The sequence below is a fragment of the Sarcophilus harrisii genome, chromosome 2, assembly GCF_902635505.1.
Source record: "Sarcophilus harrisii chromosome 2, mSarHar1.11, whole genome shotgun sequence".
Lineage (NCBI taxonomy): Eukaryota > Metazoa > Chordata > Mammalia > Dasyuromorphia > Dasyuridae > Sarcophilus > Sarcophilus harrisii.
Window position 1 is genome coordinate 495,331,151 of NC_045427.1, and position 15,025 is coordinate 495,346,175.

Genomic DNA, 15,025 nt, shown 5'->3' on the forward strand with positions numbered 1-15,025 from the left:
TCAGGACTGTCTTTTGAGTCTCTCCTCAATGTGTATCTGTCCTATGTCTGTCTGTGTTGTCTTTCGCTCTCCACCTCCCCTAAACTGCCCTCCTCCATCTCCCCTCCTCCCTCCTCCGTTATTTCAAGATGAGCCTGGAAGGGAAATGTAACTTGAGGAGGACTGCGAAAAAGTCAAACCAGACCGCCTCCCCCTTCGGCCTCGCTCTACTCAGAACATTTTTTTGCCCCGCCCCCAGCCAGCGCACCGCGGTCCTGGGCTCGGAGCCTGGGCCTCTCCCGACGTCACTGAGGGGTCCCCCGGGGCTGGGGAGGGGGAAGGTCCCCCTGGGCGGGTCCATTGGAAGACTGGGAAGGAGGAAGCGTGAGTCTCCTATGGAGTTTCTGAGCCTGGACCCGACAACCCCAAGCCTGTCCAGTTCATCTTCTCCCCCCTTTAATTGTCTTCCCTCGTCCCCCCCCCCCCCCCCCCCCCGCTTTTTTTCTTCTCCTCCTTTCCCCCTCCCATTCCCCCCTCCCACACTCGAAGCCTGGTTCTCATTAGTGTAATGAGCTCGGCCCCCGCCCGGCGCTAGAGTGTTTGTAAATGTCTGACCTGGGGGCCTTAGTCACTTAACCCGTTCAAGACTGAGGACCCGGACTGGTCTGGGAGCACTATTGAATTGGGGAATAGAGGAAACTTGAACTTGTTGGAGAGGCTTTAGCAACCAGTTGTGGAGGAAGCTAAGTGTTTCCTAGCCCAAGCCACAGATCTCATTTTTAACTTTTCTGTTCCCAAGTTCCAATGCCTAAATTTGAGCTACTTTATTACAACGCTTCTTGGACGCGCCAATATGTGATTTTTTGCCTTCTCCTAGAGTCCAGATGACAGGTGGTGGTTTTGGGGGCCACCCTAAGCACCAGTGGCTAGGGACGTTCAGTAAACCAGTCAAGATTACAGGATGAAAAAAGAGAAGGCTTCAGAAAAGCTCAACTCCTCCCTCCCCCAAGTTGGAGAGTCCAGGCCAGGCTCTGCTCGGAGTGGGTAATGGGGAAACAGCTTGCTGATGAGGTTAATTAACGCCATTCTCTTGATGGGGGCTGCAAAAACAACAGGAAAGCCAGTCTGGAGCGCTGTTAAACGGCCAATTGCCATAGGCTCTGGTCCCTTCAGCTCTAACTTTTCCTGGGGGAGCTTTATGAGATTGATCTCCTCACTTTACTAGGGAGGGGAGAAATGATTAGTAGAGATGGAGGGGCTGACTGTTGTAAGGGCTTTTAGTCTGGGCTCAAGCTTCGGAGCAGGACGTTTATTCCCTAGATAATCCCTAGAACCGAATGGCTTTTTCCCTGTAGCATTCCTAGGGCCTTGGGTCTGCAGAAAAGAGAGTGGGACTGCCTGTATTACACTTAAGTCCTAGGGAGACCCCGAGGGAGAAAACAAAACAAAACAACATAGTTGTGGGGGGACTAGGAGAATCCTGGAGTATCCAGTCTCCAGGGGCAAAGTGATTTGGAGACTTTAAGAGGTTCCGACCTAAAAATCTAAACCACTAGGGGAAGGGGCTGAGGGAAGCAGGAGGTCAGGTTGGGCTGTAATTGTCAGGGCTTTTGGCCAATAGGCGTCAATAAGATTGTACCACGCGGAGGAGTGCAGGAGGGACCATTTTCCAATTCATTTTTTTTGGTAGGAGAGGGAGGGGGAGAAAACTAGTGGGGGGGGGGGGGGGGGGGGTGGGCTGGGACGAGGGGCGCGTGGTTTTCCCATCTCATCCCAGGAGGAGGAGCTGGAGCATCCCGGACAGCCAATCAGAGACAAGCTGAGGGGGGGCCGCTTTGAAGAAGTTTGGGGGAAAAAGTTTGGAAAAGTTTCTATAATAAAGAGGGGGCGTCGGGAGGGTGGAGGCGGCGGCGGCGGGGGCAAGCCCCGGGTGAGGACGCAGAAGCCCCCCCCCCTCCAGCCCCGAGTACAGGCCTAGGGGCTCTGGCCAGATCTATGGGGGCTGCAAGCTGCGAGGATGAGGAGCTGGAATTTAAACTGGTGTTCGGGGAGGAGAAAGAAGCCCCCCCGCTGGGGCCAGGGGGGCCTGGGCCTGGGGAAGGTTAGTGCGGGGTCGAAAAGGGTTTTGGGGTCCAGGGAGGGGGGTTGGAGGGGCTGGGGTCTGTGAGTCTAGGGGCTTGCGGATGTTGGGGCGGGAGGATAAAAGATTTGAGGAAGCTATGAGAGGGATTCCGTGGGGCTTGGGGGTCGTAGAGTTGGGGCTGGGGGCATGGGCACTGCTTTTTCCTTTTTAGGTCGCGGCTCGGGTGGGGGGTGGGGGCCGGCTGGTCCGCGGCGCACCGCCTCCAGCGCCGGCTGTCACTAGGACGGGGAACTGGAGGGAAGAAGGGAGGGACTGACAAACGGACACAACCGGGTTGAGATCTGGGGGACCTGGGACATCCGCCGGAGAAGATGAAGTCCTGCTTTGGGTCTCGTCCTATCCCATGCTTCCTACCAGAAAGTCTCTAGGCCCGGGAGATGGGGCAGGATGGGACGGAACAAAACTAGGGTGGAGAGGGAACCTCAGGTCCCGCCGGAGCTCCCCCTCCGAGTTTCGAGGATGCCCCCCTTCGTCTGGCCGCAATGAGAGGCAGATGGCTGGGAAGAGCCGGGGGCGGCGGCCGATGCTTGCACGGAATCCGCGGCCCCCCTCGATCCCCCTCCTCGTCCCGGCACGCAACCACCTTCTCTCCTCCTCCGGATTTGGGGGAAGGGGAAGAGGGGAGACCCCGCCCTCTCCGCCCACCCCCAGTCACCACAGTCCTGGTGCCCCCCCTTCTTCCCTGGGCCCCCGGGGCCAGGCCACGGTTACGATGGTAACCGAGGAGCCTGCCAGCGCAGTTTGGGGGTTTGGGAACCGCTGCTAATTGGGTTCATGTGTGTGTCGCCCCCGGCCCCGCCCAACACCGCCCTAAACCCTCCTCTGCTCTTAACAAGCCTCACCCCAACCCAACCCCTCTTAGTCACGCCCCCGAAGCCTAAGTCCAACCCCCTTCCTCGTGGCCCCACCCTCTCGAAGCCCACCTTGAAATTGAAGATATCTTGTTCCCTGGTACCCCTTCAGGGTTCAAGGAGATAGTCTGGTTGGCAGGATGGCTTCCAGAGCTACAGGGACACCTGTAACTGGAGGGCACATCTCCTTTATTGTCATGTCTGGGGATGCCACAGGAACCTTTCCATGTTGTGGAGCCTGTTGGATAGAGAGAACTTGGGTAGTCAGAAGCCTCTCTGGGACAAAGATTCCATCTCCTGCTCCCCACCCCCACCCCTTTTCTTTCCTTCTCTTTCACAGAGCTGGACACAGAAGATTCTCCCTCTTGCTGCAGTTTGGCTCTGGGTGAACCTCCTCCCTATGGTGCCTCTCCTATTGGCATCCCTCGGCCCCCACCATCTCGGCCGGGCATGCACTCCCCACCCCCGAGGCCTGCACCACCACCTGGTACCTGGGAGAGTCAGCCAGCCCGATTGGTGAGGTTGGGGGGACCTGGTGGGGGACCTGGAGGGGCTGGAGGGGGCAGAATCTTGGAGTGCCCAAGCATTCGCATCACCTCAATCTCCCCCACACCTGAACCTCCACCCTCACTAGAGGATGCCCCAGACAACTGGGGTGATGGCTCTCCCCGTGATTATCCACCACCTGATGGCTTTGGAGGCTACCGAGAGGCTGGAGGTCCTGGCAGTGGAGGCTCCTTCTTTAGTCCCAGTCCTGGGAGCAGTAGTTTGTCCTCCTGGAGTTTCTTCTCAGATGCCTCTGATGAGGCAGCCTTGTATGCTGCCTGTGATGAAGTAGAGTCAGAACTGAATGAGGCAGCTTCAAGATTTGGCCTGGGGTCCCCACTGCCCTCACCTCGAGCCTCCCCTCGGCCTTGGACTCCTGATGATCCCTGGGGTGTATATGGTCCCAGTCCTGGAGGTCGGGGGCCTGAGGACAGCTGGCTGCTCCTTAGTGCCCCAGGCCCAGCCCCAGCTTCCCCCCGACCAGCCTCTCCTTGTGGCAAAAGGCGTTATTCCAGCTCTGGCACACCATCCTCAGCCTCCCCTGCCCTGTCCCGCAGAGGAAGTCTGGGGGATGAAGGGCCTGAGCCAACTCCCCCACCACCACCACCTCTGGCCCGGGATCCTGGCTCCCCTGGCCCCTTCGACTATGTAGGGGCCCCACCAGCTGAGAGTATCCCCCAGAAGACCCGACGGACATCCAGTGAACAGGCAGTGGCATTAGCCCGACCTGAAGACTCTACTCCATGTAATGGAAAACCTGTGCCAGGTGGGGAGGAAGCTGTGGCCCCTCCTGGACCTCTTCGAAAAGATGTACCTGGCATGGACTACCTGGCTGTGCCCTCCCCACTGTCCTGGTCCAAGGCCCGTATTGGAGGACATAGCCCCATCTTCAGGTGAGGGTACCAGAGTCCCCTTTCTGTAAGCCTGGGGAAGGGGAGGCAAGCCATCTGCTGTCTGTTTCTGCTGAGTGGACTGGCAGGGAGAAGGGGATGGGGCTGGAGAAGACTCCTTCCATCCTACATCAAGAGATTTTTTTTCTCTCCCTGCTTCCTACATGTTAGGCTAGAACTAACTTGGTGACAAAAATGGATATTTATGAATGCATACAACTTTGCAACTTAATTTCATGCTACTTTATTTTGACTTTTAAAAATGCTGTTTTCCTCAATCCTTCTGCCTGTCAAGACCCTTGTTTACTTCCATACTTATCTAGAAATAGCTAGATAGCAGAGTAGATTGTGTGTAGAAGCTGAAGACAGAAAGAACAGAGTTCAAATCCTACCTCAGATAACTTGGTTGCTATATGAACGAGAGCAAATTATTTAATCTCAGTTTCCTCATCTGTAAAATAAGTCTGATAATAACACCTATCTCTCAAGGTTGTTATAAGAACAAAATCAAATTATATATATAAATTGTAAACCATAAAGTGCTAAATAAATGCTAATAATTGTTTTTAATTTCTACCACGTGTGATTGAGTTGGTCCAAACTGGACGAAACAGTTGGACTTGCTGCTGGCTGTCTCATCTAGATGAAAGTTTGAAGGAGATTCCTTCTCATGAGCTCTATAAGAACCTATCATTTCACAAGCCTTCATTCTGGGCAGTTAGGGTGATACAAAGGACTCTGTTTTTAGAGCTCTCAGAGTAGTAAGAAGGGACATCTCAGAGTGAGAAGAATGTTGTACCTGGAATCAGAATCCTGGGTTTGAATTTCAGCTGTGACATTAGTTGTTATGGTTCTTTGGTCATGTCCAACTCTCTGTGACCCCACAGGGGGTCTTTTTGGCAAAGATCCTGGAGTGGTTTTCCATTTCCTTGTCCCTCTCCTTTTACAGATGAAGCAACTGAGGCAGAGCTAAGTCACTAGCCCAGGGTCATGCATCTAGAAGGTATCTGAAGCCGGATTTGAACTTTTAACATTAGCTATGTAATTTCTGCTGAGACTCAGTTTTCTTATCTTGAAATGGCAATAATAATATACCACCTATCTCATAAAGTTTCCCAGGAAACTTTAAATGATTATATAAGCATATTATTGCTTTTATTGTTATTCTTATTATTATTGGAAAGAGCTTTAGACTGTGAATCAGGAGACCTGTATTCTTCTATTAACTCAATGACTTTAGTCAAGTCACTTAGCCCATGTGACTCCTAAATTTCTTCATTTGCAAAATAAAGTTATTTCAATTATATGACCTGCAAGGTCTCTTCTCACTCTAAAAAATTGATTTATACTTTTATTTTCTCTGTCTCATACTGAAATGTAGAAGGATTAGAGAAACAATTACATATGTAAGAAAATGAAAAGTCCAACTTTCCTTCCTAACTTTCTAATCCACAATGTTCTAGAGCTCTAATTTCTGGGTCTTTGAAGAAGCAGAGAAAACACTTGTTCCTGTCATGTTGCTACTTCTTCCAGAGCTCTGAGTGGATCCAGGTGTTCTGTCTCCTGTGTTCCTCCATAGCTATTTCTGTCTTAATTCTTAGGGAGCTCAGGGGTGGGAGTAGGGGTAAGGCTGTTTAGGTCAAGGTTATCCTGGTTTTAAAACCAGGAGAAGAGGGATATCAATTTTCCTTTTCCCCTCCCCTACCAGGGCCTCAGCACTACCCCCCCTGGACTGGCCCCTGCCCAGCCAATTTGAACAACTGGAGCTGAGAATTGAAGTACAACCTAGAGCCCATCACCGTGCCCACTATGAGACAGAGGGCAGCAGAGGTGCTGTCAAAGCCACACCAGGGGGACATCCTGTGGTCAAGGTAACCAGAGGCTTTATTGAAAGAAGCATTCTGTCTCTTCTCTACTCTCAGCCCTTAGGACAGATGGGCTCCAGCTGTGTAGCCCCATAACCATGCCCTTTCCCACGATCCCTGGCAGTTCTGACCTGCCTGGCTAGCAGACTGGAGGAGGGGCTAGACTGCTTCAAGGAGGAGAATAAGAGTGGGTACTCTTTCTTTCAGATTCTCTGATACTAACCCCTCCCCATTCCCCCTTCTCCCCCCATGCCATTTCCCCCTCATTTCATCCCCTGGGAGTCTTTACGATTTGCTCTAAAGAAGGATGGTCAGCTAGATGTCAGGGGGTAAGGTTAGAGTGAAGTCAGAGGTCACTGGGAATTAGATTGTCACTACATTGAGTCCAATGTCTCCTTCAGCTTTCTTCTGCCATCTCCCCATCCAAGTCTGGGCCCTTCTCCAAGAGCAACACTCTTACTCCAGGCCATCTTTTCCCAATAGCCCATGCTCTACCTCCCCTGAGAAATATATTCCAGTTTTTCTTTTATTCTTCACCCTCAACCTCAATCCCTGAAAATCTTGGGATATATTACGGATGTTACTGTAGTAAGCTCTAACTCATGCTGCCTGTTTTCCTCCACTAGCTACTAGGCTACAATGAGAAGCCATTAACTCTGCAGATGTTCATTGGTACAGCAGATGAGCGGAACTTGAGGCCCCACGCCTTCTATCAAGTCCACCGCATCACTGGCAAGATGGTAGCCACAGCTAGCTATGAGGCTGTGGTCAGTGGTACTAAGGTGCTAGAGATGACTCTGCTCCCTGAGAACAACATGGCTGCCAAGTGAGTCTTCACTTACACTCTTTAGTGCCAGCAGGGCCTGGGGACCAGGAGCCTTCAAGGGGGCCCAGCATCCAGGATCAGGTCATCCATTCCTCTTCTTTTTTCTCCTTACTCCCTTCCTCCAAAAAGGGTTAAGAATGTGTTCCTGCAAGACTATTTCTAGGAGGTGGGACAAGTATCTTTGTTCTAGGTCATCAAATCCCTTAGCGAAGTCTATTTGGGGATGAGATGAGGTGCAATTGGGGTGGGGATATCACTTTTGCTTTTGAGGAGTTCATTTCTGAATTAGGGTTTCTAGTTTCCAGTCCTTCAAATAAGTCAGGAAATTAAAAGGGGAGTATATTTGTCAATGAATAAGCATTTATTAAGCACTTACTAAATGCTAGACATAAAGAAAGGCAACTTCCTGCTTTTAAGGAGTTCCTGGTCTAATAACTAGATGCACATAAAATGGATGATTATCTCTGAAAGTTAGTAGGAAAAGGGAGGGGCTGGGAAAAGCATCCCATAGAAGGTGGGATTTGAGCTAAGCCTTAAATGTAGAAGTGAGAAGAGGGAGTATTCCAAGTATGGAGGATAATCCAGGCAAAAGCAACATTCAGGGGGATGGTATGAGGGACCAGCAAAAAAGCGCCATGTCATTGGTTTGGGAGTTTATGCAGAAGAACAAAATATAAGAACCCTAAGCAAACTGGGAAGAGGACAGATTATGGACTTTAATTGCCAAACAGAGGGGTTTTCATTTGATTCTAGAGGTTATTACCTATAGGGAGGTAACTGGAATTTATTAAATGGGTGGATGGGAGGGAGAGGGAAGTGACATGGTCAAACCTGGAGGTTGTTGGAAAATCACTTTGGCGATTAAGTGGGGCATGGATTGAAATGGGAAGGGTCATGAATGTGTTCCCTTGGAGAAGTTCATCTTGCCCCAGGAAGGAAAGAGTAAAGTGGTTCTTAACGTTTTCCCCTGACCCCACGTGGACAGCATTGACTGCGCTGGAATCTTGAAGCTTCGGAACTCAGACATAGAGCTACGCAAGGGGGAGACAGATATTGGCCGCAAGAATACAAGGGTCCGGCTAGTGTTCCGTGTACACGTGCCACAGGGTGGCGGAAAGGTCGTGTCGGTGCAGGTGGCTTCAGTGCCCATTGAGTGCTGTGAGCAAAGAGAGAGGGCTGGGTCAGGGGAACTCTGGAAGAATAGCTAGGCTTTTCTATGCTTCCATGTTCTCCTGCTTATGCCATTCCTATTGTCCCACCTTCCCACCTGCTTCTCCGTTAGTCTTTCTGCCTGTTTGCAGAAGGCTTTCCAACTCACCTACTTGCCTGTGGATCCCCTCCACCCTGCTGGGGTCCAATAGTCCATTTTCCTGGAATCCCCCGTCTGCATGTCCACAGATCTGCTGGGATGCCTATGCTTGCTTTGCCCTAGCATGAGGGTGAAGGGTAGGATTTCCTGTCATGGCCCAACTCTAGAATCAGGTAGTGGTGAGGGAAAGGGGAGGTTGCTTCACATTATCCACATCCTTGCCCAGCCCCTCACCCCTTCTGATTGCAGCCCAGCGTTCAGCACAGGAGCTGCCCCAGGTAGAAGCCTATAACCTGAGTGCCTGTTCTGTCCGTGGGGGTGAGGAGCTGGTACTGTCAGGAGCCAATTTTTTGCCGGACTCCAAGGTGGTTTTCATTGAGAGGGGCCCTGGTGAGTATTCAAGGGAGTGAGTAGAACCCATGCTAGAGAAGCATGGGAGGAAAAGTCTAGTATATGGGAGAAAAGCTAGGACTAAGGGAAGTGTTAGGATTCTGGAACAAATTATCTGTGTGACTGGGTGGGGGGAGGGGATGAGTCAACTACCCCTCCAAGTACTCAGTTCTAGAGATAGGAAAATTTAGTACTTGGAGGGTTACATGACTCCTTCCACCCCCACCCCCCCAAATGGATAAAATAAGATAGTATGTGCAAGAATATTTGGGAAAGCTGAATAAAATGCAAAAGTTAGAAATAATTTATATTATAGTCTAATTCTATATATATAATATGTAAATTATATATGTATATATATATATATATATATAATAATGGCACCCACTATTCCAGATGATATTGAAATAAAGGAAAGATAGCACTACTGTCATTTCTGGGGATTTGTTTAAAGTTTATATCATTCATCTATTTGAATTTTACTCTCTAATTTTTTATTTTTCTCTACAAGGACTTATTTACTATAATTAAGAGAGAGCCAACCTGAGGATGATTGGCTTCCATGGGATTGTGGGAGGTGGGATAAGATTGAATGAAGGGGATGATCGAGGGCCTCTTAACCCCCATCTTCCAAATTTTAGATACCTTTTCCATCCTACATTGTAGCTTCAATAGCACAAAACATGCTATGAAACAGAGATTGCCTCATATGGTTCCCAAAGATGAAACCTGCTCAGGTTGTTGGTGGTGGGTGGAATGAGAAAGTATTTCTGGGCTAGGATGGTAAGACACATCTGAAGAAGGAAAATAGAAGGATTTCTAAGGACCATGCTTTCCATTCTGAAACTTTGAAGGCCTAGACATCTGCTTCTACTTATTTTAGTTTCCCAAGAACCCTATTTCTATCATTAGTGAAAGACAGGCTCTGCTTAATCCTAAAGCCTAGCTAGAATGAAATCTAGAGAGTACATGTAGGTAGACCTGTGAAAAGGGAAAAGGCGCTCATTTAGGTTGAGACAGCTCTTTCTTTCCCATTTGTCCTGTAGTCCAGAAAAGGAGATTCCAGTGCCCCTCCCCCTCGAAGTGATGTTTTTGATATTGGGGAATAATCTGGTTTCTACCAAAAGGCAAAGCATTGTGCAAGTTATAGAATCATATTAAGGTTGATGAGTTCTGTATCTGGATCTACCACTGATCCTACATTGGTTCTTTCCCTTGATTATCCTTAGTTTAATTTTCTGTATCATAGTAATAAAATTGAATTTGATTCCTAGTATACAATATTTTAAATTGGCAAGGCACCTTAAAAATCACTAGTCTAGCTCTTGATCTCAGACCTGTAGACCTGATCGGGTCTGATTGTAGTTCGATACTTTTCTGTACCTCAAAGTCATACTGTGTAGTTGTCCCTTCATTAAAACAAATATCAAATGAGATCACTAAGTCTTTACAAAGAGAATTATAAATTTAGATTCAAATAGATGAATGTATAAATGGAAGATAAGTGATCAGAATGAGAGTGGTGATAAGCTTTTTTTCACTCTATTCTGGTCAGACCACAGTTGGACAATGTTGGGTCTGGATGCTACATATCAGGAAGTACATTGTCAAAAGAATATATAGAGGACAGTTACCAAATGATTAAAGAACTCAAAGCAGTGGGATATCTTTCCTTGAGAAGAAATGGTCAGGGGGGAATAGGACATATTATCTGCTTTCAAGTATTTTAAGGATTGTCATTGGTTAGATTTTATACTTGACCTTGGAGGTAAAAAAGAATTAAGACTGATACAGATCAGTGTATGTTGAAAAGAGTAAGATTTAGGTTTGAAGTTAAATATTTAACTTTATAATGGTCCAAAAGAGCTATTAGTCCTCATTAGAGGAGGCCTTCAAATAGAGTGAATGATTACTCATCAGGCATGTTGTAAAAGAGATTTCTGTTCAGGTATTGTTATTCATTCATTTCCATCAAGTCTGACTCTTCATGCTCCCATTTGGGGTTTTCTTGGCAAAGATACTGAAGTGCTTTGCCATTTCCTCTTCCAGTTCATTTTACAAATGAGGAAACTGAGGCAAACATAGTACAGTGACTTGCCTAGGGTCTCATGACTAAGAAGTGTCTGAGGCCAGATTTCAGCTCAGGAAGATGAGTCATTCTGAGCCCTGGCTCAGCCCTCTGTCCACCTATCTGCCTGTTCAGTTATAGATTGGATTAAATAAACTCAAAAGTCCCATCCAAAGCTGTGATTCAATGAAATATGATTATTTGAGTTTGGGATACACTGAGCTAATTCTTGGTTTCTCTGGTCATGAGCAGTCCAAATTCCCCTCCAATTGAGATAATCCAATAACATTGTGGGGGTTCCCTTTTGTATGTTTTACCTTTCTCTTCTCTCTGGAGTGGGGAGTAGGGGGCCCTGAGTAGAGCTTGAGTTCCATGTCCCCTTTTCACAGATGGAAAGCTGCAGTGGGAGGAGGAGGCCACTGTGAACAGGCTGAAAAGCAATGAGGTAATATGGTATTCTTGGGGGACTCCCACTTGCTTGGGGGAAGTGGATAGCCCGGAAATTCCCCACTGCTCCAGCCCACTATGCCGTGTGGGCTACATTCTCTCCACAAGAGGGCAGCCTGGGAACCCTGGAATTGGGTATCTCCCTTGGAAATGAATTCTACAGGAGATGAAAAAAAAGCTGGAGCCTGGGGTTAGTGTCCTAGGAAAGGATTTTTGGGCTGTTCTCTGTTTCTCATTTCTTTTCCTGCCCCCCCCTCCCAGGTGACATTGACTTTGGCTGTACCTGAGTATAGCAATAAAAGAGTTTCACGACCTGTCCAGGTCTATTTCTACGTCTCCAATGGAAGGAGGAAAAGAAGTCCTACCCAGAGCTTCAAGTTCCTGCCTGGTATGATGCCAGGAGGGCACGAGGTCTGATGGGGAGGCTCAGTGGGCGCTTGATGAGAGAAGTAACACTGACTCCTGATTCAAAGAATGAGCCCTGGGGTGCCTGCCTCTTGACTGGGCTTCCTTCCTCCCCCTACCTCCCAGAGAAATGACCTCCACCCACTCCAGGGAGAAGTGAAGGAGAGTTAAAGGAGTAGCAGGGAGGGGGAGAAACTAAAGCAGAAGGCCCCTCACCTAGAACCCCTTTTCATTGTTATATTTGTGTCCTTCCTGCTTCCTTCTCACCATTCCCAGTGATCTTCAAAGAAGAGCCACTCCCAGATTCATCAATCCGTGGTTTTCCTTCAGCTCCTGGCCCTCCTTTTGGTACCGACATGGACTTCTCACCACCCCGACCCCCCTATTCTTCTTATCCCCCTGATGATTCTTCCTATGAACCCCCATATTTGTCTGAGGGGTTCAACTTTGGGACGCCCCCACTCTATCCCCAGACAGGCCCTCCTTCTTACAGGCCTGGCCTGAGGTTATTTCCAGAGCCTACTGGGAGTCCTGGTTGCCCCCGTCCTCCTCCCCCTAATAGCTTTGTTCCTCGACCTTTCTCTGCTGACCCCTATGGAGGAGGTGGGGCACCCTTCTCCCTGGGGCTGCCTTTCCCACCAACGGCTGCCTACCAACCTCCACTGCCCTCCTCTCCCCAACCTGAGGGGCCCTTCTCACCCCAGGGTGCCCACCCTGCTGCTGAGGGCTATGATGAAGTGGGGTCAGGATATGGCACAGGGGAGGGAGCCCCAGAACAGGAGAAAGACAGGGGCAGCTATGGCAGTGGCTTCCGAGAGAGCGTCCCCATCCAGGGCATCACATTGGAAGAAGGTGGGTAGGTGGGGTCTGGGTGGGATACATATCTCTGTGTCTGTCTTACAGTTGGGAGGAGGCCTTATCCAAATAGAATGGGACTTAGTCTTTTTTTTTTTTTTTTAGTGACAAAGATATGGCTTCCAGGGAATTGATCCTGCTAATATTTGAGAATGGACTTGGATGAGGGTGCTATAGGGAGGGAGGTTATAATGGGCTTTGGGGATCTCCTCTAGATATTATCGGCCTATTTGTCAAGTTGGGACTAGGCAGATTCTGGGATACTCTCAGAGAATGTGTACAATGAGATTCTTTTGGTCTCTTGAGTGTACCTGCCCTAGGGGAAGTATGGGGTGGTTCCAAACTCAGGGGTATATGTGATGCTCTGTCCATCCCACCCCAGCCCTATTGCAACTATTAAAACTCTGCTTTTCTCATGCTAATGGCCAGCAGGATGGAGAAGGGGGGATTAAGTGATTATACTTTGCTATTGTTTTTGGCTGAGATTTCCCCTTTCCCCACAAATGGCTGCATGAAAATCTCTCTCTCCTTTTTCACACATGGTGGTGAAGATCTGAATTCGCCACCTATGAGCCATTCAGATTATCCTCACCCCTGAGTGAAGTAGCATGCACAGGACTCTATTCTATGGCTAAGGGTGTGGGAAGGGGATTAGAGATCCTGGATTAGAGAACAAGGATGGTGTTCTCTGCAGTAGTGGAGATGTGATAGGGTTTGGGGGTTGGAGAACTTCACTGGTAAAAGTGGGATAGCTTTGAGAAAAGAGGGACTAGGATCTACTTCAATTATCTGTTGGAGAAACTTAGACATAGTGGGAATACCTTGAGTTAAGCATAGGACCTAAGAGTCTTTAGGTTATGGCCTGCCTAGAAGGGTCTGAGGCCTTTGGGGAGAGAGGGGACCTATTCCAACTTCCTTTTGCTCCTCATCCCACCTCTCCCTTCCAGTGAGTGAGATCATTGGCCGAGACCTGAGTGGCTTCCCTGTACCCCCTGGAGAAGAGCCTCCTGCCTGAATTGTTGCTGTGGTGGTGTGCTCCACCTGCCCCCAAGCTCCCTCTGCCTGGATGGTGGCTTCTCCCTCCCCTCCCTCTCTCACACCCTCACTGCCCTTCTTCCTTCCTCCCTTCCCTTCCCTGCCCTCCTTCCCCCTCTATAGTTTTGGGGTAGAGTCCTCCTCTGGTGCTTCTTAATTCTACCTTTGGGTTCCTGGCCCCAACTCTAGCCTATGGTCTCACCCCACCAAGTGGTGCTACTTAGGAAGCCCTGGAGGCAGTGAGGACAAGATTTGGTATGGGGAGAGGGAATAGACTGGGGTGGGAAGATGGAACAAGTGGTGGGAGAGAAGGAGGCTTGGGAAGATACAGGGAGCTTCTGGGGGATGGTCTCCTTGACTAGAGAGTGAAATGACTCCTGGTCCTGATAGAGGGGGCCCCTGGGATTCTGGCTAAGGGGTGTATATAGATCATATGTACAGGATATGGTATATTGGATGGCAGGGGAGATTCTGTATTAATAATAAACTGCTCATTGGTTAGCATGATTGACTCAGAGTTATTTGGGGGAAGGGGAGATTGGGATAGGTTGTTTTCTAACCCTGATTTCAGGAAGCCAGTTGTGTGGAGGAAAAAGAGGAAGGTTGGGTGGGTCTCCAACTACTGGCTTGAACTCGAGGGTTTCTGGGAGGAAGTGAACTTGGTGAGGGAAGGAACTGGAGATCTGCTTTGTTGAAACTCATAGAGTTTGGGAGTGGGAAAGGGAGTAAGGGGTGGGGTTGTTGGTTGAAGGAATGTTTCTCTTTAAAGCACTATTCGATCAGAACTACAGCTCCTACAGCTCTACTACCAGATAGAAGGTTCTTGAAAGAGGTGAACCTTCAAGGTTTAGCTTTACTATCTGTCTCCCACTTGAGGGAGAGTCCCCAAAGATTCATCTAGACAAGGGGCATTTCATCACTTAATGGTAGGCTCTAGACCAATGTCCCTTCCAATCTCAGAGATCATTTTCAAGCCCAACCTTGTCATTTTATAGACAAGGAAGCAAGATAAGAGTGGCAAAATAAGTTGATCATGCTCACATGATCAGTGATGGAACTGGGACTAGAACCAAACCCAGGGATCTTTCATAATTCAGTCCAATTCTCTGAACATTTGAAGCTGTGATGCTACTCAGTCTGTGGTCAGTGAAATCTGTGTTCTTTGAACTGACTTCCTAGGAATGTCCATATATTTGCTCTAATATTCCTGGCTCCTCATCCCAATTCCTAGTGAAAACACACATACACACACACACACACACACACACACACACACACACACGCAGAATTAGAGAAATAGACTACAGCTGGAAATCAAAGAGAGAAGCTACTAGTCCAGCACTGCACTCCTTGGTATTATACTCTGGCAAGCTTAATTAATGCAAGAATTTCTTTGTCAGCAGCATTGATACCTCC

The 15,025-nt window shown here is 48.7% G+C and overlaps 1 protein-coding gene across 1 annotated transcript; it reads left to right on the top strand.

Annotated features, from left to right (window-relative positions):
* Positions 1-1,824: 1,824 nt before the first annotated feature.
* Positions 1,825-14,113, top strand: NFATC4 (nuclear factor of activated T cells 4). The gene is made up of 10 exons (XM_031955104.1): positions 1,825-2,080; positions 3,314-4,412; positions 6,118-6,280; positions 6,901-7,100; positions 8,086-8,258; positions 8,659-8,799; positions 11,257-11,312; positions 11,576-11,702; positions 11,996-12,571; positions 13,522-14,113. The coding sequence occupies exons 1-10, from the start codon at positions 1,975-1,977 to the stop codon at positions 13,587-13,589; spliced, it is 2,709 nt and encodes a 902-aa protein (XP_031810964.1). The 5' UTR covers positions 1,825-1,974; the 3' UTR covers positions 13,590-14,113.
* The last annotated feature ends 912 nt before the right edge of the window (positions 14,114-15,025 follow it).

Bases quoted from the DNA above. Each gene is read 5' to 3' on its own strand.
- NFATC4 (XM_031955104.1), top strand. From the start codon at position 1,975: ATGGGGGCTGCAAGCTGCGAGGATGAGGAGCTGGAATTTAAACTGGTG. The intron at 4,413-6,117 runs GTGAGGGTACCA...CTCCCCTACCAG, and splicing joins GGACATAGCCCCATCTTCAG to GGCCTCAGCACTACCCCCCC. The intron at 8,800-11,256 runs GTGAGTATTCAA...CCCTTTTCACAG, and splicing joins TTTCATTGAGAGGGGCCCTG to ATGGAAAGCTGCAGTGGGAG.